Source organism: Cynocephalus volans, chromosome 11, assembly GCF_027409185.1.
Source record: "Cynocephalus volans isolate mCynVol1 chromosome 11, mCynVol1.pri, whole genome shotgun sequence".
NCBI classification, from domain to species: Eukaryota; Metazoa; Chordata; class Mammalia; order Dermoptera; family Cynocephalidae; genus Cynocephalus; species Cynocephalus volans.
This window is the reverse complement of record NC_084470.1, coordinates 12,341,510-12,367,708: the sequence shown is the minus strand read 5'-3', so window position 1 is coordinate 12,367,708 and position 26,199 is coordinate 12,341,510. Positions and strand designations below refer to the sequence as shown.

Below are 26,199 nucleotides of genomic sequence, written 5' to 3'. Positions count from 1 at the left end.
GAATTGTACTGCCATAAAAGCAAGCCACTCTTTTCTGCTTATAAACAACAATGTAACTACCACATATGCAGATGCATGCCTCAGTACCTCCGTGCAATGGTGTATTTACTTGTATAAATATTTAAAGTCAGACCTTTGAATTTATAATGAAGTAGTACACCACTTTACAAAATAAGGTACTAGTAAATTTAGATGTATGACAAATAGAACTCTGTTCAGAATACTAATTGCTGCTGCTGATGTTCTTAAACTAAAAAAAGTAATGATATGATTCAGATTCCATTAAACAAGCCTCATAATACATGTGCAGAAATCTTAATAAGTCTCGATGAAGCCTGACTGGTAAAATTTTTAAATTATCAGACAGGCTTTGTAACTGAGGCACAAGCAAGTTTCCTGTCTGGCACTTTTCCCACCCTGCTCTTATTTTAATGATATACATTCAATTACTACAGGAAAGAAAAGAGTAAAATCAGAAACATCTGTAGTTTGCCACATAATGACTGGGTGGGTATTCCCGAGGGAGACTGACCTTCTCACACAGACGCAGGTGCTTTAAAGCTGCATGATGAAGGCTGTTTACAGGCATAAATGTATAACACGATGATGAAGATTCAATAAATATGGTTATTTTCCACCTTAGTTTATGTTAATGTAAGCTTGTATGATCTTATGATTAATCTCCTGCTCCAGCGCGCAGAAGCTGAATATACTTGCTCTTAGTGGGGTCCACAAACCACTAACCTAGAATGCTCTGATTATACAATAAGGCTGAATTCAGTGTTTGAAACTCTTAGGCAACTGTAGCTTTACCTGTGATTGGGATCTTTGTGGCCATGCTTTCTTCCTTGCTCTCATCTCCACATCCACTTGAAACTTCTAAAAATTGAACACATGATAACAAAAATGTACTTCAAAGTTATGAACAGATCTTTGTTTGAGTTTTTAATTACCACTCCTTTTATTTTCACTGTCTCCCCACTTCCTTTTTTTGATTAGTTTATTTCTGGTCTGAAATAGTACTGTTTCTAAAAGGAAACTAATTCTACAACCAAGGTATCTCTATGTTGCTTTCATGCAAAATAATTTAGCCTGATATCTATCAAATTTGGGTGGGACTTAAAGCAAGTAAGCCTCAAATCCAGCACATGTATATCGACTTCTGAATACTTCCTGAGCAACTCAGCTGTTTTGGAGATAACATTAGAGTGTTTTACTGGCATGTCTTAGTGAGATAAGAGGTGCTCAGTTTCCCTTGGTTTGAATTTCAGGACACGCCTCTGGGTTTCAAGACACGCCTCTGGGTTTCAAGACACTCCCTGAGGTCTCAGGCCCATCCTCTAGAGGAAAGTTAACTGTTGCTAGTTAGATCTATTTTTGGCACCAACATCGGGAAGATGAGACCACCAGGGGCTGGCTTATGGAAATCTAGTGGCTGGGCATGCTCAGTAGAGAAAGGCTATATGACCCTGCTAGCTGAATGACTTTCCACTAGAGGTGCTAGAGAGCACAGAATATTCTTAAATATGTCTGGTGCACATGACAGAATCTGACCAATGAACATGCTCCAAGAAGAGACCGACTGAGCATTTGCAAGACTGTTACATAAAAAGGAAACACTCCATTAACTGAATATTCATTAGAAAGCATGAATATGTATTAGACGGCAAAATTATAAAAGCTAAATCACAGCAGCCAGCAGAGTGGATGTTGCTCACTTTCCTGGGGCCAATTTGTATTTTGCAGGCTGAGGTATGTGTGCTTTATTTTTGTGTTAAACTTACTTTTAGCAGGTAGCAGCTCACTCTCTTGAGCCAGCCTGCACTCTGTACTGAACTTTAAGTGTGTATTTCTTACTTTTGTGTTAAACTTGCTGTAGGCCCTGCTCAGTCTCTGGAGTTAGGTCTTACTCTCTCTGTGAAATCTGTATCTCTTATTCATTATATTAAACCTGTTTTCACTTTCTACTGTGACTCTGCTCTTGAATTCTTTCCTGTGGTAGAGTCAAGAACCGGGTAAAAGGACTGGGTGGGTTGAGGCCAGCCACTGGGCCTGCCAGACCCTTCCTCCAGCATCATAAGCAGTAATGCTAAAATAATCACAATTTCTGGGTATTAAAAATTGTTTATTAAATTTTGGGGCATAAATTCATTGATTCTTAATCATCTGTCTTGACTTTGATAAGGTTCTATTATAACTAAAAAGCATGTTTAAAATTATGAGTAAATTCTATGAAATGAAATCAAAACCTTCACTGTACTTTACAGAATCACTGTAATCAATGTACCATCTTCATATCTGTGGGATCAAAATTATCTACTGCCAAGTGATTAGTTTTGTAAGATTTCATAACTCATAAATACTTATTTTATTAAGAATTCAGCAGAACTACAGACCTACAATTAGGTTTCCAATTCCTGTTAGACTAAACAAGAACATATATATTTATTGGAAGGTGTTATAAAACATATAACATATTATGCATATTAAAATCAGAAGTATTCCATAGTCAGGTTATTTTAGAGGTATACTTTGAGAAAGAGGACGTGGCATTGACTCTGAATACCTTTTTGCTGTGGACAGACCCTTTCATAAGTTACCTTGTTTCCTTGCACGAACACTGTTGAGCCACAGAGCGGGTTTAGCTTCCTTTATTCCACTATTGTCATTCAGAATAGATAGCAAGCTGCAGGATGATTCATTACTGTGAATAGCCGAGGTATTGTCTTCGCACTCTTCTGTAAGGGCTTTTTTCAATAACCCTATTGCCTACAGTGTTTCAAAGAAAGCACACAGAAATAAAAAACTGTAGTCACACCCCCTTTGGTCTCAAAGATCCAGCCTTCAAATATAATTTTAGGTTAAGCTTTACTTAGGATTTAATTTGCTTCCTGACATTTAACTGAAATTAAAATGTCATCAAGATAAAATAACATCTGGTGATTTTACAGCATAATTTAATTCTTAACAATATTTTACACTCGCAGTAATACATTTTTTAAGGACTGAATCTTATGTAATGTGAAAGTGTTCCTCTATTTCTGTAGTATGTATATGAGATGTGACCAGCTATGTGAATCTGGGCTGGTTTATCCTCCCTTTGATACATACAAAAATCAGAGCTCCAGACCTCCTTTCTGAAGGAAAGATTTACTTATTCACTGCATAAATCTTGTTTTCCAGTTGTGTAAGACAGACTTGGTGTAAACTGAGAAAAAGATCTGGAAAAATATGACCCTGTCATATCACCAACCTCCCAGTAATGACCCCTGAACTTACCCCAAATGAGAAGACTGCAGGAAATGTTTGTGGCTGAGGATGCACTAAGCAAAAAGATAACTGAATCTAAATCCTAACCTTCAATCAAGGATAAAAATGGCCTGCACTTTGCCTCTAAGTCTGCCCAGGAGCTGGGAAACTTATGTGCCACACTGCCTTTTTACATAGGGCACTAGATTGTCTTACCTATATTACCTCATGTGTCCTGGGCAGGCAAGAGGACACAGATTTTATCACAGCCAACTTTAGAGGTGGAGAAAAGTAGCAATTCACAGGACCTATGTTAGTACCCATGTCTCTTAATTTCTAGATCAGCACTTTTTCCTCAAGAAATGAAAATATGCTGGTAACAATAGTTAGACTTTAGTAGACAACCACTGCTCACATTGTCTCGCTGCCAGTGTACATCTCTCTTTTACATCCTACTGAGGAGTGGCATTTTGCTCAGGTAGTTGGAAAGGAAACCTCAGAGGTGGTGGTGGTGGTGGTGGTAACGGTGGTAACCTTTCATTGCTATCTGACAATGACAGTAAATATGGGGCAGTGTCCAACCCAATCTGCAGAAAATGGACATGAGACTTTACAAGTTAATATGAAGAGCAGAATTGGGCAAAGCCTCACAGGTCATCTTTAGTTCAAAAGCAAAGTGGTAACAATATAATTATCCATTGAATAAGGGGTAAAAGAATAACCTTGCTTTGTGATTAACGTGGAAGAAGGCAAAGATGCACTAATACAGACAATCACTGGAGTAGAGCACAAAAGATCTAGCTTTGCTTAAGCAACTTCGAAGATACTTCAAGGCTACAATGCCTTTGGTCCTGACATCCCTGCAAGGCTCTTGCCTTCTGCCCTCCCTAGGACTGGCTGGCCTCTTGGACCCACAACCCATCCTAGGAGCCAGAGCAGATGATTTGGGGGGGAGAGGGGGGATTTAAGGAGTTCTAGTCTTCTTAGCCAAAGGACTTAGTGTCAAGTTAGCCTTGGAGCCAGGACCTTTCTGTGGTCCATTTCTAGTGACATGGGGACTTTCTTCTATTTGTATAAACTAGTCCCTAGATTTTATCCAGTTGTGGTAATTCTGTTGGGATGACTTGCTCAATATCCCTGTTTCTGCATACTGGGGTTCTGGCATAGAGTCCTGCCCTTGAAGCCCAGGCCAAGGCTGATTCTCATTCATTGGCTGCCTTACTACCACTATCCCAGCTGCCTACACGCACCACTGCAGTGCACCTGCTTCTGGAATCTGCCCAGGAGGAGAGAGGTGGAGTGTAGACACCTCTTCCTTGAATTGCCATCTCTCAACTGTCTGTGTGCTCTCTGGACTGTCCTGGGGTGTCTCTACTCATTCTGATCTAGTTTGTCTGTGCCCAATGATACTGGATATATGAAAAACATTTTAAAATATGAACAAAAAGAACTGGCCCAAATCCTGTACTAAAAGCTATAATTTTCTTTGTCTGAGATTTAAAATAATCCATACATTTTGAGAGAGCCTCAAATATTTATTTCTATGTTACTTACCTCACACAATAGCTATAACTAATAATTTCTTGACATGACCTCATAATAGCCACTGTCTTATACATTTTAAGAATAAAATTGTTGAAGGACTGTTGAAGTTTTTTATACTTTCTACTATAGAATTTGCAGGCAATGGGAAGATTCATAGATTTTTAGGCAATTGCAAATAAACAACTTTATCATTCCTCTCCTCTCCTGAATGCTGAAACCACTTTGGATTGTCAGTGACTCAGATTAGTTCTCACTAGTCCCTCAATTATAATACACAATTGAACTCACTGTTTTGCACATCCCTTTCATGTCAGACCCTCTTTTGCTTTTGCTAGGTTCCAACTGGGCTTCAAAAGAACACAGAATAAAATGCTGTAATAATACTACAGATGTCTTTCTAATAAGTCCTTGTATACTCAATAAGAATACCACCATTGGCACCAGCTCTGTGCTGAGCCCTCTTTTCCACAGTGAGGTATGCAATGTGGCGGGCATACTGCACTACCAGTTTAATTTATTTCACATATTTTATCCCATTTATCTTCACTACTCAATACTCATCTCCAGGATTTCAAAAATGATAGAGATGTTTATAAAAGGATTCATCTTTTAAGATAATTGTATAGACAATTATCAAAGATGAGTATTTTACACTGTAAAGATTTTGGTGGATGGTCAAATTACAACATGAGAATGGTTGGATGACTCTACTGGACCAAGGGGCCAATAGAGAGAGCAGTGGATCTGCCCAATGGGTCATCTACAAAGGAATCCACAATACAAGGGTACTTCAAAAAGTCTGTGGAAAAACAGAATTAAAAGATAATACAAATATTCCCATAAACTTTTTGAAATACCCTCGTATAAGTCTCTAACAAGCAGGTAATAATGATAAGCAGGGACTTAAACAAAAGGCAGCCTCAGACAAGGACTAGTCATAAGGTTTCTAGTCAAAAATACTTCTACAGAGTCAGGAAAAACATCTACAATACATCCTCAAGATGTACTGTTCGCAGATGTTCCAGAAAAGGAAGCCCCCAATTTGATGAGCTTGCGGTCTGAGATTGATAGCACTAACGCATACCTGCAAAGGAATAAAAGATATTTTACACACCTCACACCAGTAATGAATGGGCTCTGCAAATTGAAGCTCATTCTCTGAAAAATGCCACCAGACAACAATTTTACCATGGGCCTTCTATATTGCTTCAGAATGGACTATGCACAGGTTTTAAATGATCTGTTATTAATAAAGGCTCTTTGTGAATTACATACCTTTGGAGCTCAGGAGGGAAACCTGGAGATTGTTTACTGTTCTCAGTAGTCTGAAGCCAAAGTCAATAGCAACAAACTAGTCCCTCACTTTTCTGCCTTCACAGGAACCAGGAGAAGGGGTTTGGAAATTAAATGCCAAGGCACACAATATATGCAGAACACTAATGTTGATACTTCCATATTTCAGATCTTATGGAAGATAAATCATTCTTTGAATTACACTTAGTAACTTAGTTGTATTCCTAGAATTACTGGCTCAATTCTACTAGAATTTTCCTCAAAGTTCAGTTTAAATATGGATCCTACTATGTCTAGAACTCCGAGACATGTAGGATGACTCTTAATTTATATCCAGAAATGTATCAATTGTGATATTCAAATGCATAAATAGGTAGATAAAAATATTAATGGAAAAGACATTGTGTACAAAATACCAATAAGAAAAATAAAAGGCAATCAAACTGCTAAAAATATTATAACAAAATGTACAAAATTATATAAAAAGTCAATAAGAAAAAATTATAAAATTATAAGTCAATAAGAAAAAATATTACCATCCTAATAGAAAAATGAGCAAAGAACATAAACTGGCAAATTATAAAAGAAGAAACAGAAATGGCTAAAAAGTAGGTAGGAAAAAAGTTTGACCTCAATTGTAATAAAAAGGTCAAATGAACAAAAAAAAGTTGAAAGTCATTTTCACCTCTCAAATTGGTGCCAAAAAAAAAAAGTTGAGAGTATCTAGTTTCATAAAGAACTCAGAGAAATGATATTTTCATCCATTACTGGTAACTCCGATGACCCTTCCAGAGTAAGATCTGGCAATGCATAGCAAAAGCCTGAAAGACATACATAACTTTTGACCTAATAATTCTACATCTGGAAATTAATTCTAAGGAAATATAATGAATTTTTATAAAAACTGAATTGCACAGATGTTTTTTGAAACTTTTTTACTAGAGGAAAACTTAGAAACAAATCAAATGTTCAACAACAGATGACTGGTTAAAGAGTGGACAGGTCCCTCTATGAAGCCATCTGAAATTATGTAGAACATGTAATTAAGTGTATGAAAGGAAGTTCACTTTGCAACAAGTGGGAGAAAACAAGGATATGTATACAAACAACGTGACCCATGTTTGTCTATATATTAAAAACCACACACTGCAACGTCAACAGCATTATACTTGTATGAGGGGTATTCAAAAAGTTCATGGAAAGATTCACATTATCTTCTAATTCCATTTTTCCATGAACTTTTTGAAGTACCCTCAAATACAGATAATAGGATAATGGGCAATTTTCTTTTCCTCTTTTTGTTTATCTTAATATTTCAAGGTTTTCTTTCCTGCTTGTTTTTTAAAGAAAACATGCTAGCTCTAAAGGAATCTGATTTCTGCGATGGGTGGTATAAATACAAAGAGAAAGTGATGTGGGAGTATTTGGTAAAATTAGATTCCCTTCTATATGTAAAGCAGTGCTATTAATAATGACACAGAAAAGTAAGGAAGTTAAAAGCCACGGATATATACAGCAGATGATATTTTCCCCTAATACAAAGATTTAACTGACTCTTCTTCAAAAACCTTCCTCTTGGACACTGGAAGTAATTGTTCAGTGTTTAAAGAGAAATGCAAACATCATCACTTAAGTTATATCTAAGTTAAAGGAAAGGAAGGGATTTTATCTATGTAGCAATTAAAAGAAAAGGGAAAATATTCATATGAGCCAGCAAATGAGTATTCAAGAGATAAGAACAAGAAAACAATCCATCATTTAGGAAGAGTCTGCCTGGTGAATAAAAATCAGTGTGTGTGTGCATAGCGGGGGACAGGACCTGACCTACTCCAAGTAACACCAGCAAGCTGCTCTGCTGCAATGAAGTTCTCATTGGTGGAAACAGAAATCACGTGGGAGAAAATGAATATTAAGGAAGCACCCAACTCATTTTTTTTTTTCACATAAAGTAATTACAAATATTTCTGATTTAAGAGTATGCAGCTCAATTATGTAATTGCCTAATAGGTTATGTGGGCACTGTGGATCTTATCTGGTCTCGAGGGGACATAACCTGAGTTTCTGCCATTTTGATGATGTATTTACTCAAGAGAAGGACTGACTTGAGTTGACAGCCCAGGGACCCACAGGTAAACATCAATTACATGTGGCTGCTTAATTAGCCATTTACCCAAGAGATCACAGTAAATATTTCTGAGCTTCATTAGACTCTTGTGAGGAAAACAGAGTAGTTTAGTCAGGCCCCCTCACCTCAGGTCCGGCTGGGTGTGGTGCAGCACATCCTTTGTAAACAAGTTGTGTGGGAGTAGAGTTAGTGCGCATGCCTGCCCATGTATCCTTTTGCTTGTTGCTATTTTTGTGTGGTCCTCGGTTTGTGTGGTCCTCAGTGTGTGAGGCAGCGGCTCAGGACGGCTGGTCAGCGGAGCTCACGTCTGAGAATAAAGCCCATTATTTCTTCACCCACAGCTCCAAGGACCTTTTCCTGTTACATAGCTTGTAGACTTGCGTGTGAAGGGTTTGTGACCCAGTCTGGACAACGGGCTTGAGGGGTCTGAGCTCCAGCCGTAGCTCTACAATTCTTATCCAAGTAATTTCCAGTAGAGCTTTCTTAAATTTTGAAAATTACTTACTTTTAAGATTTTATCTAAAGAGAGATATTTAACCCATAGTATTTATTAAATGTGTATATTGTTTCATATGCAGAAAAAAACTAACAGTAAAAAGGTGACACATAAGCCAAAACAGTTCTAAAACCCACAAGGGCATTTTATCCTAAAAGTTCACAAGCTTGCCTTGCCTGTGCCATTTTGGTAACATTGTTCTTTGGGGCTGTGTATTTTCTTCAGTCACAGCCCAACAGTTTTAGAAACAGCCTGTTTACTTCCATTTTTAAGAATAAAATTTGTCATTAATGTATTGGTAATTCTTATGATTGTCATTAAAATGAGACAGCAATGATTTAAAAAGAAACAAATATCTACTAGAGAAGGCAGAATATCATCTGATATATTGGTTTTTGGGGGCAGCCCCCCCACCAGCCTAACAATTGAGTTATTATTTGAAATATGAGTGGATTGGTTATTTCAAACTTTAAACACATTTTCTAATATGAACAACACCTTTTCTTAAAAAAAGAGGATTAGATAACAAAGGGCAGTCGATCAACACTTATTTTACCCTTCACATGGCTGAGATGTGATGTACTGGCAGTGAACTAGAATGGAAACAATGTTACAAAACAGTGCAAAATAGTGCTCAATAAAACCTGAAAACAATATCCTTCCTAAGATTTACATTAATCAACAGAGATGGAATGGATATAAAAAAGACAGATTCTGTTCTTCTTAAAGGACATTGTTTTTAAAATTCACAAAAATGGTATCATACTGCAAATAAAACAAAACTATAGCTATTTATTCAGTTACACATAATGCAGTAAAAGGAAAATGCACGGGAAGGATATGCACAAGGGACATGGAATCTGCAAGAGGCACACAGGGGGCTTTATCTATATCTGCAATAATTTATTTCTTCCCCTTAAAGGAAAAGAGGGGAGCAAGAGGGTTAGAAGAGAAGAGGAGGAAGAGACAAAGAGCAGAAGGGGGATAAAGCAGGGGAGGACACAGAGAGAGGAGCCGGTAAGAAGATGGAGTAGAAAAGAAGCAGGAGGAGGAGGAGGAGAATGAGGAAACATGGTACAACGGTAACAACGTGACTGGATCATGAGCATGAGATTGGTGGGTTCATATTATCACTGTAAATATATGTTTGCAATGCTAAAAAAAATGTTAAAAAAGTCCTTCTACTCTCTTTCAATTAGAAGGGGGGACTTGAGGAGGACTGAAGGAGCTCTGAAAGGCTTGAGGGGTGATCCCAGAGGCTCTAGACTCTAGACTGCATAGCCACACAGGCGCATGACTTAGAGACAGAGGTGGCAAGATTTGCCTCCTGAGGGGCATGTGTAGAATCCTTGAACTATGTGCATGATAAACAAAAAACTGAAAAGAATCAAAGCCAGAAAATCCTGTATTATGAAAAAAATATACTTTGAAGACAGATTGATAAGACATTCAGCATGGGAGAAGAAAGGCCATCTCCCTGAATATGGTTTTTCTAGAGAATGATGAATACTATGATGCGAGTGCTCTACATCTGGGCTTCTGATTCCTCCCCTCAAGCTTTCCTTGCTAACTTGTATACCATCTGTTTGCATTTTCTGTTCAGCACCTTCAGACTCTCCCTCTGCACTAACTCCAAGTCAGGCCCTTCCTTCCTCTTACCTGAATCATGGCAGGGCTCCTCTTCCACTGGCTCAATCCCAAACCTAAGCAAATGAAATTCCCTAAGGCACTGCAGAAATCATAGCACAGCCCTGCTCAAAAGTTCCAGTGGCTTTCCAAAATCTACTAAACACAATCTCCCTAGCCTGAGGCCAAACTCCAAACAACATGGCCCATGACTACCTCTTCGGCTTCCTTTCCCACCATCCCCAGACTTGAGCCCATTTCAGTCACATGGATGGCTCAGTTGCCTAGATATGTGTTGGGTTTCCTGGTCTGAACTTTGTCTCATAACAGCTCCTCCTTGTTGCCCCTGCCCCTCTCCCCTATTCCCACCCTGTCAAAAAGACTGCCTACCTTTTAAGGGTCACCTCACACACCCCTATACTCCCTCCATCATAAAGTCTGCCCTCATTGCTTCTCCAGATGGCTTGGCTCCCTTTTTTGAAGACCCATATTGCTTTGCTATTTTCTTATTACATGCATCCCACTCTGTCACACCCCAGAAGAAGGGGCCACATTTCTTTCTTTCTTTCCCTCCAAAGGATCTGGGTTGGTACCTATGTACAGTAACAGATCAATAAATATTTGCTGAATTGACATGAATGTACAGTATTTTTAAAGTATAGAGTGAAGACAGCAAACCAGAATGTTGCAAGATTCTTCTAAGTTCCTTGGAGAATGCTGTGGTAGACAGATTTAATTTGGTTACCTCTGGTACCTGAATTAACATTATGTCAGGAGTTGGGATTCCTATACAAACCATTATGCAAAAGGCCTGAGATCAGAAAGTTAAAAACAAACCAATCAACCAAACACAAAACCTTGCTTATTATTTTTTTTATTGTTAGGTTTTTTCCCAAATATGTTAATCATTCTTAAGGACATAACTATTTCCTCAAATGAATAACTTGTACACCTTGAAAGTTATTAACAAATAAATAAAAATTACTAACTCTTGTCTTCTGGACCACGTTTTTGACTGGGAAGATTTCAGATAGTTTAGCTACCTACCTCTTCTTTGAGAGAAGTATCATGTTCTTTCAAGGCAGCAACATGCTGACCCAGTCGTGCCTTCAGTAAGCCTGAGTCTGGTGATTGTTCAAATCTATGAAACAGAAACAGGAGACACACTACAGATTTGTCGTACTGGGTTACTAATAAGAACCCCACATTTTTAAAGTCTTCATAATCAAGTTAGTAGAAGATAGTTTATCTAGAAAAGTCTAAAACCTAACATATTTTGGATTAACGGAATTTTGAATCCAAGCATCTCTTTTTTTAACTTTAAAAACATTTTGGTTATGATTTCATTGTTAAATGAGCACTTTCAACTTTGGCTGCACACAGAAACACTTAGGGACCTTTGCAAAATCTGCGTGCCTAGTGCCACCCCTACAGAGTCCAGTGAAATTGGTCTGGGGTGTGACCTGGCCACTGGGATTTTTTAAGGTTCACAGAGTGATTCTAAAGTACAGCCATGGTTTTGTTTCACTGTACAGATGGTCAGTCTCCTAAATGTGGTTAAGAGAAATAGAACACATTTCCATCTCAACAACAGTTTTTTGTTGTTGTTGTTGTTGTACTCTTACTATGGTCTACTCACGATTTTAAAAATTAAGATACTATTAGGAAGGAGTTAAAAAGTAAACTTCTATTGCTGCCCAGACTGTGGGATTTACATACTAAAAGAAACCAGGATCCTTTTAAAAAATGCCCTATTCCAGGCCTAGAGCATGAAATGTACAAGATGAGCCTGGAATATCTTGTCGTACTAGAAAGTAAGGAAGCTCTCAAAGACTACTGGGTCATGTCAAGAGGACTGAGGAGCTACCTTGAAGGGGTTCCCACTGGTCAAAGATGAGACAATTTGAATGCCAAAAAGAATAATAGCTGCAATGAACTGAAACACAGCAAATACATAAAAACTACAAGTTCATTTAAAAATAAATAATAAAAATAAATAAAATTAAAAAAAAAAAAACCTTTGGATTTATCCTTAAAAAGGAATAAAATTTTGTCACATGCTACATACACATGGATGAATCTTGAGGACATTATGCTAAGTGAAATAAATCAGTCACAAAAAGACAGATATTATATGATTCCACTTATATGAGGTACGTAGAGGAGTCAAATTCATACAGACGGAAAGTAGACTTGTGGTTATCAGGACCTGGGTGGGAGGGGAAAATGGGGAGTTGTTTAATGGATCTAGAGTTTCAGATGTGTAAGATGACAAAGTTCTGGAGATCTGTTGCATGACAATGTGAGTATATTTAACACTACTGAACTGTACAGTTAAAAATGGTTAAGATGGTACATTTTTTGTTATGTTCTGTATTTTTTAACCACAATTAAAGGCAAAAAATACCCAAAAACCTTTGGAGGCTGTTAGGACAACAACTTATTATTGTGAAAATTGGTACAAAAAGGAACAGAATCAAGCATTTATCCTGCCTTGTGGTCAAAAAATGCATTTCAGAGTTACCAAGTAGTTGATGAGGAAAAGTTCTTCCAATAAATGCAGAAGAAATGATTGAATTAGAAAAGTCACCATTTTGTAAGTCCAAATTAATGAATGATTCTAGCAAATGATCATAATTTTTTGAAAACTGCATAATGGTAAATTTTTATACTGGAGTCATCAATCTGCCAACACTTTAGTCTTAGTATTATTAACAGTGGGAAGACCAGACATCATGTGCTGCCTGAGCAGATGTAGTAAAAAGTACCTGGACTGCCTATGATGTCCTCTTTCTGAGTAACTGGCCTGGAAGTATAATCACATACCTGGGTCTAACCACCAGCTTACAGGTAGTAAAGGGGAGAAGAACCAGCTAAACAATACCATATAACTAGTCAAATCCAGCATGTGAATTCTCCAGGATGAATGATTGACTCATTCTTTCAACAAATTAATTCCTTCATCAAATCAATGCATAAAAAATGGAAGATATGTAATAAAACTAAAAGAGATTTAAGAGACATATCAACCAATTGTAATATATGGACCATATCTGGATCCTAATTTAAAGAAACAAGTGTAAAAAGACATTTTTTGAGATAACCAGGGCAAACTGACAAGGACTAGGTTTTTTTTTGTTTGTTTGTTTTTTTGTCTTTTTGTGACCGGCCATACCGCACTCAGCCAGTGAGCACACCAGCCATCCTTATACAGGATCCGATCCCGCGGTGGGAGCACTGCTGCACTCCCAGTGCCGCACTCTCCTAAGTGCGCTACGGGGTCGGCCCAGGACTAGGTATTAAATGAACTAAAGAATTCTGATTTTATTAAATGGTAATAATTAAGTTCTTACATGTTAGAGATATAAGTGTTTGTGACTGAAATGACATGTTGTCTGTTTTAAATTACTCAAAAAAAAAAGGTGTGGGTGAGGGAAAGAGATAAAACAAGACTGGTGAGATGTGGACAGTTGGCAGATTTGAGTGATGGGGCTTCAAAAGTTAAAAAAATTTCAAAATAAAAAGTTAGAAAAAATACTGTCTGCAACTTACTTTTAAATGCATAAAAATAAGAGATTGACGAATGGAAGGATGGATAGACAGACAAATATGGGAGAACAATATGTCAATGGTAGGATCTGGGTAGTGGGTATGTGAATGTTCATTGTATGGTTCCTTTTACTTTTCTGTATGTTTGAAAATTTTCATAATAAAATATTTGGAAAAAAAGTAAGTCTAGGTATAATTCAGAACTTTCTTTAAATAATCTTAATTCTTATAACTTTTGCCTTACTTAACTGTAGTTTTCCCCCAAGACTTGAATAAAGTGGGATTAGTCATTGGAATTCTTTTTTGTATGTCTTTTGAAAAAATTATTGATTATATATATTTGTGGGGTACAGGATCAAATATCAATACATGTGTACAATATGTGGTGATCAAATCGGGATAATTAGTATACTCATGTTTACAAAATGTAATCAGTCTTTGCGACCCTTAACTAGTTTCTCACCAACCCCCGACCGTCCCCCTTTCCCACTTCTAATAACCACAGTTCTGTTCTTTTTTTTTTTTTGAAAGTTTGATGTATTATTATGATCCTTCCTTCCTCCCTCCCTCCCTTCCTTTCTTTCTTCTTATTTAAAACCTTCCATGAATGATTCAAAGGCTTCTGACTAGTTTGATAAAAAGCCCCTTCAGCAACCTCTTTCTTTGTAACTACCATACCTTAATGACGTCATAGAACCACCCAATTCCTTTGCTCTGACTCTACATAAGTGAAGCAACCTTTGCATCTATATTTGGTTTCTCAATGGATCTCCCTTCTGGGAAATGACCAGTCATCAGCAAATTCTAGTCCATTCAGCAGTTATACAAGGGTACTTCAAAATGTTCGTGGAAAAATAGAATTAAAAGATAATATGAATCTTCCCATGAACTTTTTGAAGTACCCTCGTCTTTCTTACACGTACATCTATGTGTTTCTGGCTTGAAAACAAGCTTAATTAGGATGAATTAAATTAGTTAAATGAGTTGGGTGAATCAAATGATCAGAGAACAGTCTCTCTGGTGGCTAATACACATGATTTTCTGCAGAGGCAAAGCCCATGTGAGACTCAGGTCATTAATACTCCAGACTAATGCAACTACCCTTTGGGTCCTGGCATAAAAGAACATACTTTTAAAAGCTTATTATTAATTTCACATACTTGAAATAGCTTTCAATCAGAAAACTGCAATTTAGACTACAACTGATTTACAACAGATTTGACTGAAGTTTTAAATACAGACAAGGCAACACATACCCTGAATTTTATTCTGAACATAGGCAGAATAAAACAGAGATTTTTACATATTGAAATCCAAACAATATAGCTGACAATTTTTCAGCATGAGTTTGAGAGCACAATTGAGTAATTGTACCTAAAAGTAACCACTAATAGAGACAATTAGTTGCAACTAGATAAAAATAAGGGTAGTCTTATGTTTTTCATATAAGATAAAACTACTCATTAAGTAATCATTTTTATGTTACAACGTTTTCCAGAAGGGAATAATCGGCAAATTTTTTTTATCAATTACTCCAAATGGCATGAATCATATTTTAATAATTCAAAAAATTTCTAAAATAATAACTTGGTCCTCTGCCTGAGAATAGTAAACCTTATGTGAAAGTCTTTGAACACTTAATCCTTGATATAACATAAATCAATAATAATGACAGGAGTGGCTTTGTTCTATTTTCTCTTAAGTTGCTCCATTTTGTGAGCAGAAATTCAGAAATCTTCACATTATCTTCTAGAGTATGCTGTGGGACAGGTGTCCCATTTTACAGATCAGATGAAAGAGACAGATGTGATTGCCATGGTTTGGTCAAGTGCATAGGCAGGGCTGTTGCCACACCAAACATGGCTCTATTCAACGGGCTTTACGGATTTCATAACCTGTTAGAGCCTTTCTTTCCTGCCTGGCCTAGAATTCTATGACATCAGAGTCATCAACTAGTAAAGAACAAAAGTAGATCATTCTTTCCAAATTGGTATTTCTGGAACGGTTTATCGATTGGCCAACTGACTGCTTGGGTCCAGGGGAAGATCACAAACAGACAGGAATATTTCACTTAAGGGAGTTCCAGTAAGAACTCCCAGGTGTTGAGGAGCTACAGCAAGGTGGGTAGGGGAGAGTCTGGTGATCAAAATCCATTAGAAAGAATCTGTATTTAAAGACCTGACTGCTTCTCTCTCAAAGGTCACGAACACTTGCCAGTTTTTCCAAGGCTAGAGAGTGAACCAGTAACAATCAGTGTGCATTAAACATCATCCCGTCACAATGTACATGACAATTCTAACTAACAGAACATAACACTGACAGCAGACACCATTCCTGACTTCTTTACCTGGCTTAAGAAAATGACTACGGCAAAGAAGCAGACTTGAAGACTACAGATATTAATTTAAAAATGGCTGGTCATAAAGAAGGACCATTGTTTATGGAAGGCTGATTTATATATAACTGTAGATTGATAGTCGTGTAAAACGCAACCTTTCATAATGGAAATCAGTGTTCTATTATGAATGCTGAGAAACTTAAACATCATATCTTGTCACTCACAATCATAGTTTGGCAGCCTAGGTTAAGAGAGTCACACAATGAATCATTTTGTATAACAATTCAGGTTGCACAGAGAATTATAAATGCATACATGCTTTCCATGTTACAAACCACAATGGTGGTTTATGCCGGGTAGTATATAAATAGATATAAAAAGCAGTGAGAAAGAAAAATGAGTTCAGTTAAAGAGCCTTGCAATACATAATCACCAAATGACCAATAGCTCAGAAAGACTCCTCCCTAGCTAGTGTCTTCTGCTACCTTGTAAAGGAGTATTTTAAGACAGCAGTTTTTATTTTGAATGATAAAAAACATAAAAGGAGGTTTTCTTGCATTGCCCTTCACTGCCTTCGGTTGAAAAGATACTAACTGGGAAGGTCATTTCCAGCATTTTCCATAGTTCAGAGATCACTAGTGCAGATGCAGAATCACTAGGTCATTTCCAGCATTTTCCATAGTTCAGAGATCACCAGTGCAGATGCAGAAGGTAATGTAAAACAGAACCACTTAGTCTGGTGAAATGTTCTTGTGACAAGGTCCCTTTAGAGACTATTATCCTAATTTCTACCTACCCTTTGATGGAATATATACTAGATTTAAGCCGAATTCTACTCTGAAGAAAATGATTTTGTCCTCCTTATTTATATCACTAACACGAGACAGCCTAAGTGGCACATGAAAGGTGAAAAAGATGGTGTTAGATGTAAGCTAAGCAGATCCAAAGCTGCTTGCTCTCTCAGCCAAAGTCCCATGAGATGGGCTTTCACGGACTTACATCTGCAGACCACTCCTGAGTATAATTTGTTCTCTGTAAGTAAACAGCACAGATATATTTTAATAAGAGGAAACACTGTCAGTCCTCAAGATAAAAATCAGAGTTAAGACATTGGTAACATTTATACAACACGAATTAAGCACCTACCAGGTGCCAGCACTGGACAAACTATTACACATACTACACATTTGTGATTCTATGAACTAAATAAGTAGCCCAGATGCCATAAAGCTCCTGAGGCCATGAAGAATAACTAAGACTGCCTAAAAAGGTAGGGAGAGGGTATAGAATGGATTTCTGACTGACTTAGGAAGCGGGTCCGAGAATCGTGGTCCATACATGATGGCTGCCTAGGAGACAACTAGCCCTCTCTCTCACCTCAGCTTTATGGCCACTGGCCCAATTTTTTTTTTTTTTTTTGCTTTCAACATTTAACTCTACATATTTGTGGGGTACAGTGTATTCAAAACCAACTTTAGATTGGGGGCCTGTATCACTAGGATGATCTTGGAAATTTAGGAACCCATCTGGGGTTTGGACCTATCAACGCCACCCCTCTATCTAGCTGGTTAGGCTGGATACCCTGGGTTGTTCACCAAGACATGCTAATATACCAGCCAAAGGCTATACCTCCCTGCACCTCCCACACCCACAAAGTAAACCCTTTTATATAACCTTTAGTTCATGTACAAACCCACATCTCTTATACATTGCTACTAGCAGGCACTGACTGGATAGGTCTACTTAATTAGAAACAAATACATTTACAAAAAAATAGATAGGGAAGTCCATAAAAAAGTAAACTGATGACCACAAGTGTTTACCCCTGTGTGGGAGTGTGGATTAGTGTTTTGAAACTTTGCAATCCTTTTGATTTTGAAGCATTTGGGAACAAGAACATCCATCCCACCACAGCAGCAATTTCACACCAGTTAATACCTAACTTGCTTTTCACTGCTCTTGTCCCCCGGTAAGAGTCTGGAAAGCTGGTGAGGGACAGCTGCTCTGTAAGCTTCAAGGTCTTCTTTCAGAATGTCACTGTGATTACAGAGCCTATAAAATAAAACAGGTGCTGCAGGAGATGTTTATTTAAGCACAGACTGCCAGCTTCTAGAATCTATGTTGGTTCTTCGTGGTTACTGAAATATACCTGTAATATAATCTACACATAAAAATGCAGCAACTATACTGTCTCTCAACAGAGATGTAAAATGAGGCAGTTTGAAAAAAATCATTAGTGTTATGTGGCACCTTTAAGTCCATCAGAGGAAGTAACCGTTAACACTTTGATGACTTTAATGATGTTAAAATCCACAGCAGGGCAATCTTGTTCCACCATCCACCTGACTGATAGGAACGCTAGATAATCTTAACAGCAGAAAGGGCTAATTTTATATTGTCTATTAAGGCAAACTTAGATCTCCACAACTCATATGAAATTTACTTAAATTGTCACTGCTAAGAAATCGGAAACTTCTGTCTGAAGTATAGGTTGTGTCCTCTATTTCTGAATGCTGAAAAATTATTATTTTTCCATTCAGATCCCACTGCAATAAAATTTTCTATATTCTTAATAAGAACAGAAAGCTGTGGAAAGAGGGATTTATCCCTCATTACCTATTTCCAGTCTATTGAGTAAGTGGTAAAGTCTAACAATTTGGCCACTGTTTTAGGTTAGGTCTCTCATTGTAATAGCCTCCAGATTGGTTAGATAATATCTTAAAAAATAAAATGTCTATTTTGTGGGGAGTATAATTCTAAAAAGCCATGGGAGAAGATATCAAAGACAAAACAGTGTTTCTACTTCAAAGGAGCTGATCACATTTGTAGTAGGGAATATTTAACATATACCCCCAAAAGAAAATGAAGATTATTTACAAAGCAATATACAAAGCAATTTAATTTGCAAAGTGTCACTAATTTGTGATTAATACTACAGTAGATTAAGTTACTTGACCTACTTGATGGTCATGTGCCTGATACCACAAGCATAAAAGAGACGTGTCTGTCTGTCTATTGGACAGTGAGTGACAACTTGAGGCTCAGCCCACCCCACTGTGAAGCAGGTCTTTACCCTGGGCAGGAAATATAAATAGGCTCACTGGGCTCAGGCCCTAGTCTTGACTATTGTACACCCTGTTGGTGTTCCAGCCCCTTGCCAAATCTTAAGCTTTTGTCTAAACTCTAGATTCTTAGTCCCTGTGGGCCAGATCCTGTGTTGTGTACTTAACTCCTAAGCTCTGCTGCCCCAAACCTTCCAGACTCCAGGCCTATCTGACCTATAGTACTTATGAATACCTCTTGTTGCCTAAGAAATATCTGCATCCTACTTCTGGTCAAGATGGCGGAATAGACGGTCCCTAGCGTCACTCTCTCCCACAAATCAACCGATTTAAACTATAATAACATAACATCAAGTGCATAAAGAACGGTGAAACGTCCGGTGGGGGAGGCAGAAGCTCCGCGGAGACCACATGCCCTGCGGGGCTGCCATCACACGATCCGGCAGATAGGCTTCACCACCACCACCCGGCTCCATTCCCAGCCCAGCCCAGTGCGCACAGAGTGGAGAGACGTCAGACAGGGGAGGCGGAGGCTCCACAGAAACCACACACCCGGTGGGGCCGCCACTGCGTGATCCAGCACGTAGGCTTCACCGCGGGCATCCGGCTCAATTGCCAGCCTGGCCTAGTGCGGTCAGAGCAGGGAGATGTCCGGCAGGGGAAGCGGGAACTCCATGGGGACCACACCGCTGCCACGCGATCCAGCAGCCCGGCCCAATGCGTACAGAGCATAGAGTCATCGAGCAAGGGAGACAGAAGCTCCACAGAGTCCACACACCCTGTGAGGGGGCCACTGCCGAACGATCCAGCAGCAGGTAGGCTTCACCGCCACCACCCGGCTCCATCCCAAGCCCAGCCTAGCGCGCACAGAGCAGGGAGACATCCTGCAGGGGAAGGGGAAGCTCTGCAGAGACCACACGCTCTGTGGTACCTCGGCGCATCCCAGCAACCCGGGCCAGAGCACACGGAACAGGGAGAAATCCAGCACGGGAGGTGGAAGCTCAGCAGAGACCACACACCCTGCGGTACTGCCCCATGATCCAGCAGCCTGGAAGAGTCCAAGCTGACCAGAGAGGTGGCTTCCGGGAGAGGCCCAAGAACCGAGGCAACCACACATGCAAGGCACTAGTGGCCGACTGAGTAGTTACTGAGGTAGCCATACCAAATTGGCAACCACAGCAACATCTTAGTCAGTCAACAGTGTCAAACCTGTGGACTGTGAAACCCCCTGCCACAATGAATAAACATCAAAGAAAAGATGCCAGAAATATGAAAAATCAAGAAAGTACACCACCAAAGGATAATAACTCTCAAGCTCTAGATCCGATAGAACAAGAAGCAATTGAAATGGACTGACAAGGAATTTCGAGTGATAATTCTAAGGAAACTGAATGAGATACAAAACTCAGCTAGACATCATAATGAAATGAGGAAAAGTACACAGGACCTGAAAGAGGAAATGTACAAGGAAATCAATGCCCTGAAAAAAAATGTAGCAGAACTTCCTGAACTGAAGAAGTTATTTAGTGAAATAAAAAACACAATGGAGAGTTTAACCAGGAGGCTTGCGGAAGTTGAAGAGAGAACCTCTGAACTTGAAGATGGGCTGTTTGAAATAAAACAAGCAGCCAAAAAAAAAAAAAAAAGAAAAAAAGAAAAAAAAGAAAAAATCAAAGGCATTGGAGAAAATCTGAGAGAAATATCAGACAACCTTAAGTGCTCAAATATCCGAGTCATGGGTATTCCAGAAGGGGAGGAAAAAGGAGATTGCATTGAAAACATATTCAACAAAACAGTGGCAGAAAACTTCCCAGGTATAGGAAAAATCACAGACCTTCAGCTCCAGGAAGCTCAAAGGTCCCCAAACATATTCAACCCAAAAAGGTCTTCTCCAAGACATGTTATAGTCAAATTGGCAAAACTCAAAGACAAAAAGAGAATCTTAAAAGCTGCAACAGAGAAGTGTCAAATCACCTATAAGGGAGCCCCAATCAGGCTAACATCAGACTTTTCATCACAAACCCTAAAAGCCAGAAAGGAATGGAATGATATATTCAAAATACTAAAATACAGAGATTGCCAGCCAAGAGTACTCTACCCAGCAAGTCTATCCTTCCGAAATGAAGGGCAAATGGTATACTTCTCAGACAAACAAAAACTGCGGGAGTTCACCACCACACGACCACCCTTAAAAGACACTCTCAAGGGAGTACTGGGTTTAGTACGTGAAAAATAACTACCACTGCCATAAAAACCCAAGAAAAATCTAAACCCAGTAGTATAATAAAAATGGCATTCATGAAGAGAAAACAAACAAATAAAAACACTATCTACAACCTAAGGAACAAACAAACACAGAAACTAAACAGTAAATCAGAAAGCAAGGAACAAAAGACACGTAAGACAACCAAACAATAATCAATAAAATGCTAGGAATAAACCAACACTTTTCAATAACAACTCTTATTAACATAAAAGGCTTAAATTCCCCAATCAAAAGACACAGACTGGCTGACTGGATTAAAAAGGAGGACCCAACTATATGCGGCCTTCAAGAGACCCACATCACCCATAAAGACTCACATGGACTAAGAGTGAAAGGAAGGAAAAAGATTTACCATGCAAACAGAAAAGAAAAATGAGCTGGAGTAGCTATTCTTATATCTGACAAAATAGACTTTAAACTAAAAACCATAAAAAGAGACAATGAGGGACACTACATAATGATAAAAGGACTGATCCATCAAGAAGACATAACAATCATAAATATGTACGCACCCAATGTTGGAGCAGCCAGATTTATAAAACACACTCTATTAGACCTAAAGAAGGAAATAGACACTAATACCATAATAGCAGGGGACCTGAACACCCCACTGTCAATATTGGACAGATCATCTAGGCAAAGAATCACCAGAGAAACACAAGATCTAAACAATACTCTAGACCAATTGGACTTCACAGATATCTACAGAACATTCCATCCAACAACCTCAGAATATTCATTCTTCTCATCAGCACATGGATCATTCTCCAGGATAGATCACATATTAGGTCACAATCCAGTCTCAACAAATTCCAAAAAATTGGAATTATCCCATGTATTTCCTCAGACCACAATGGATTAAAATTAGAAATCAATAACAAATGAAATTCTGGAAACTGTACAAACACATGGAAATTAAACAGCATTCTACTTAATGACATATGGGTCCAAGAAGAAATCAAGCAGGAAATCAAAAAATTTACTGAAACTAATGAAAATAATGATACATCATACCAAATCCTGTGGGATGCTGCAAAAGCAGTATTAAGGGGGAAATTTATTGCATTAAATGCTCACCTCAGAAGAATGGAAAGATGGCAAGTGAACAACCTAACACTTCACCTTAAAGAACAAGAAAAACAAGAACAATCCAAACCTAAAGTTAGCAGGCGGAAAGAAATCATTAAGATCAGAGCAGAACTGAATGAAATTGAAACCCAAAAAACAATACAAAAGATCAATGAATCAAAAAGTTAGTTTTTTGAAAAGATAAATAAAATTGACAATCCATTAGTGTAGCTAACAAAAAAAAAGAAGAGAGAAGATTCAAATAACAAAAATTAGAAATGAAAAAGGTGATATTACAACTGATTTATCTGAAATACAAGGAATCATTCGAGACTACTGTAAACAACTATACGCCAACAAATTTGAAAATCTGGAGGCAATGGATAAATTTCTGGACATACACAAGCTCCCAAAACTGAGCCATGAAGACGTAGAAAATCTGAACAGACCAATAACAATAAAGGAGATTGAGCTGTTACCAGAAGGCTCCCAACAAAGAAAAGCCCAGGACCAGATGGATTCACAGCAGAATTTTACAAAACAATCAAAGAGGAATTGACACCGATTCTTTACAAATTATTCCAAAAGATTGAAATGGACGCAAATCTCCCAAACTCATTCTATGAAGCAAACACCATCCTAATACCAAAACCAAGTAAAGATACAACGAAAAAGAAAACTACAGGCCAATATCCTTGATGAATATAGATGCAAAAATCCTCACTAAAATACTAGCAAACAGAATACAGCAATATATACGTAAAATTATTCACCACGATCAAGTGGGATTCATCCCAGGGATGCAAGGTTGGTTCAACATACGCAACTCAATAAATGTGATACACCATATTAATAAAATCAAACACAAGGACCATATAATCATCTCTATAGATGCGGAAAAAGCATTTGATAAAATTCAGCACTCATTCATGAAAAAGACCCTCTATAAGTTAGGTATAGATGGAAAGTATCTCAACATAATTAAAGCCATATATGATAAACCCACTGCCAATATCATCCTGAATGGGCAAAAGCTGAAAGCTTTTCCTTTAAGAACAGGAACTAGACAAGGATACCCACTCTCGCCACTCCTATTCAACATAGCGTTGGAAGTACTAGCCAGAGCGATCAGAGAAGAGAAGGAAATAAAGGGCATCCAGATTGGAAAAGATGAAGTCAAACTGTCCCTGTTTGCAGATGACATGATCCTATATATTGAACAGCCTAAAGCCTCTACAAAAAAACTCTTGGAGTTGATAAATGATTTGAGCACAGTAGCAGGATACAAAATCAACACACAAAAATCAGTAGCATTTCTATTCCCCAATAGTGAACATGCAGAAAGAGAAATCAAGAAAGCTTGCCCATTTACAATAGCCACCAAAAAAATAAAATACTTAGGAATTGAGTTAACCAAGGAGGTGAAAAATCTCTATAATGAGAACTAAAAACCACTGCTGAGAGAAATTAGAGAGGATACAAGAAGATGGAAAGATATCCCATGCTCTGGGATTGGAAGAATCAACATAGTGAAAATGTCCATACTACCCAAAGTGATATACAAATTCAATGCAATCCCCATCAAAATTCCAATGACATTTTTCTCAGAAATAGAAAGAACTCTCCAGACATTTATGTGGAATAACAAAAGACCACGCATAGCCAAAGCAACACTGAGCAAAAAAAGTAAAGCTGGAGGCATAACACTACCTGACTTTAAACTATACTACAAAGCTATAATAACCAAAACAGTATTGTACTGGCATAAAAACAGACACACTGATCAATGGAATAGAATAGAGAATCCAGAAATCAACCCACACACCTACAGCCATCTGATCTTTGACAAAGGCACCAAGCCTATACACTGGGGAAGAGACTGCCTCTTCAGCAAACGGTGCTGGGAGAACTGGATATCAATATGCAGGAGAATGAAACTAGACCCATACCTTTTACTATACACTAAAGTCAACTCAAAATGGATTAAAGAATTAAATATACACCCTGAAACAATAAAACTTCTTAAAGAAAACATAGGAGAAACACTTCAGGAAGTAGGACTGGACACAGACTTCATGAATACGACCCCAAAATCATGGGTAACCAAAGGAAAAATAAACAAATGGGATTATATCAAACTAAAGAGCTTCTGCACAGCAAAAGAAAGAATTAACAGAGTTAAAAGACAACCAACAGAGTGAGAGAAAATATTTGCAAAATATACATCCGACAAAGGATTAATATCCAGAATATACAAGGAACTCAAACAACTTTACAAGAAGAAAACAAGCAACCCAATTAAAAAATGGGCAAAAGAGCTAAGTAGGCATTTCTCTAAGGAAGATATACAAATGGCCAACAGACATATGAAAAAATGCTCAACATCACTCAGCATCTGGGAAATGCAAATCAAAACTACACTGAGATACCATCTCACCCCAGTTAGGATGGCTAAAACCCAAAAGACTCTGAATGATAAATGCTGGTGAGGTTGCGGAGAAAAAGGAACTCTCATACATTGTTGGTGGGACTGCAAAATGGTGCAGCCTCTATGAAAAATGGTACGGAGGTTCCTCAAACAATTGCAGATAGATCTACTATATGACCCAGCTATCCCACTGCTGGGAATATACCCAGAGGAATGGAAATCATCAAGTCGAAGGTATGCCTGTTCCCCAATGTTCATCGCAGCACTCTTTACAATAGCCAAGAGTTGGAACCAGCCTAAATGTCCATCATCCGATGAGTGGATACAGAAAATGTGGTATATCTACACAATGGAATACTACTCAGCTATAAAAACGAATGAAATACTGCCATTTTCAACAACATGGATGGACCCTGAGAGAATTATATTAAGTGAAACAAGTCAGGCACAGAAAGAAAAATACCACATGTTCTCATTTATTGGTGGGAGCTAAAAATAAATAAATAAATTCACACACACACACACACACACACACACACACACACACACACACACACACACACAAAACCGGGGGGGGTGGGGAAGAAGACATATAACTACAATTCCTTGAAGTTGATATGACAAGCAGAAAGGACATTGTTGGGTGGGAGGGGGGAGATGGAGGAGGGAGGGCGGTTTCGTAATGGGCCACAATAATGAACCACATTGTATATTGACAAAATAAAATTAAAAAAAAAAAAAAATATCTGCATCCTAATTCTTCCTGGAAGGCTTTATCTTCTCACTACTCAATTCCAAGAATAACACCTGCCCTTAAGAAGAAGATGATCTCACAAAAGGAAAATAAGTTGAGCTTTCAAATTAATAGAAGGAAGACTCTTCCTGAATGTAGACATACATGATTCCAGTGCTACTTTGCAGGAACACTTCCTTGGAGAGGCCACCACCAGGGGTGAGCCAATTTCAGAGTAGTAAAGGACAGCTTGTAATCAATAGTAAGAGATACTGTGTGGCCATCAGACAAGCAGGAATTATGAGGCAATAAAGAGACAGAAAGATTGCTGGAGTCCTAGGGGCTTGACTAAAAAGGGGAAACTTCAACCAGACAGGTTTTAGATAGAGGTAGAGATGACATTTGAAGCTAAGGAGTGGTA

General features: G+C 38.2%; 1 protein-coding gene across 5 annotated transcripts in view; it reads right to left on the bottom strand.

The window, feature by feature from the left end:
- Nucleotides 1-26,199, bottom strand: part of KIZ (kizuna centrosomal protein) — a 144,720-nt gene that overhangs the window by 34,018 nt on the left and 84,503 nt on the right. For 4 of the 5 annotated variants that reach the window (XM_063114542.1, XM_063114537.1, XM_063114538.1 and 1 more), the window contains 4 exons: nt 18,160-18,273; nt 11,382-11,475; nt 2,601-2,769; nt 814-879 (listed from right to left, as the gene is read on the bottom strand). In XM_063114542.1, the coding sequence (XP_062970612.1) occupies nt 814-879; nt 2,601-2,769; nt 11,382-11,475; nt 18,160-18,273 (443 nt within the window). The remainder of the gene's footprint in view (nt 1-813; nt 880-2,600; nt 2,770-11,381; nt 11,476-18,159; nt 18,274-26,199) is intronic. The other variant, XM_063114539.1, reaches the window with a different exon arrangement.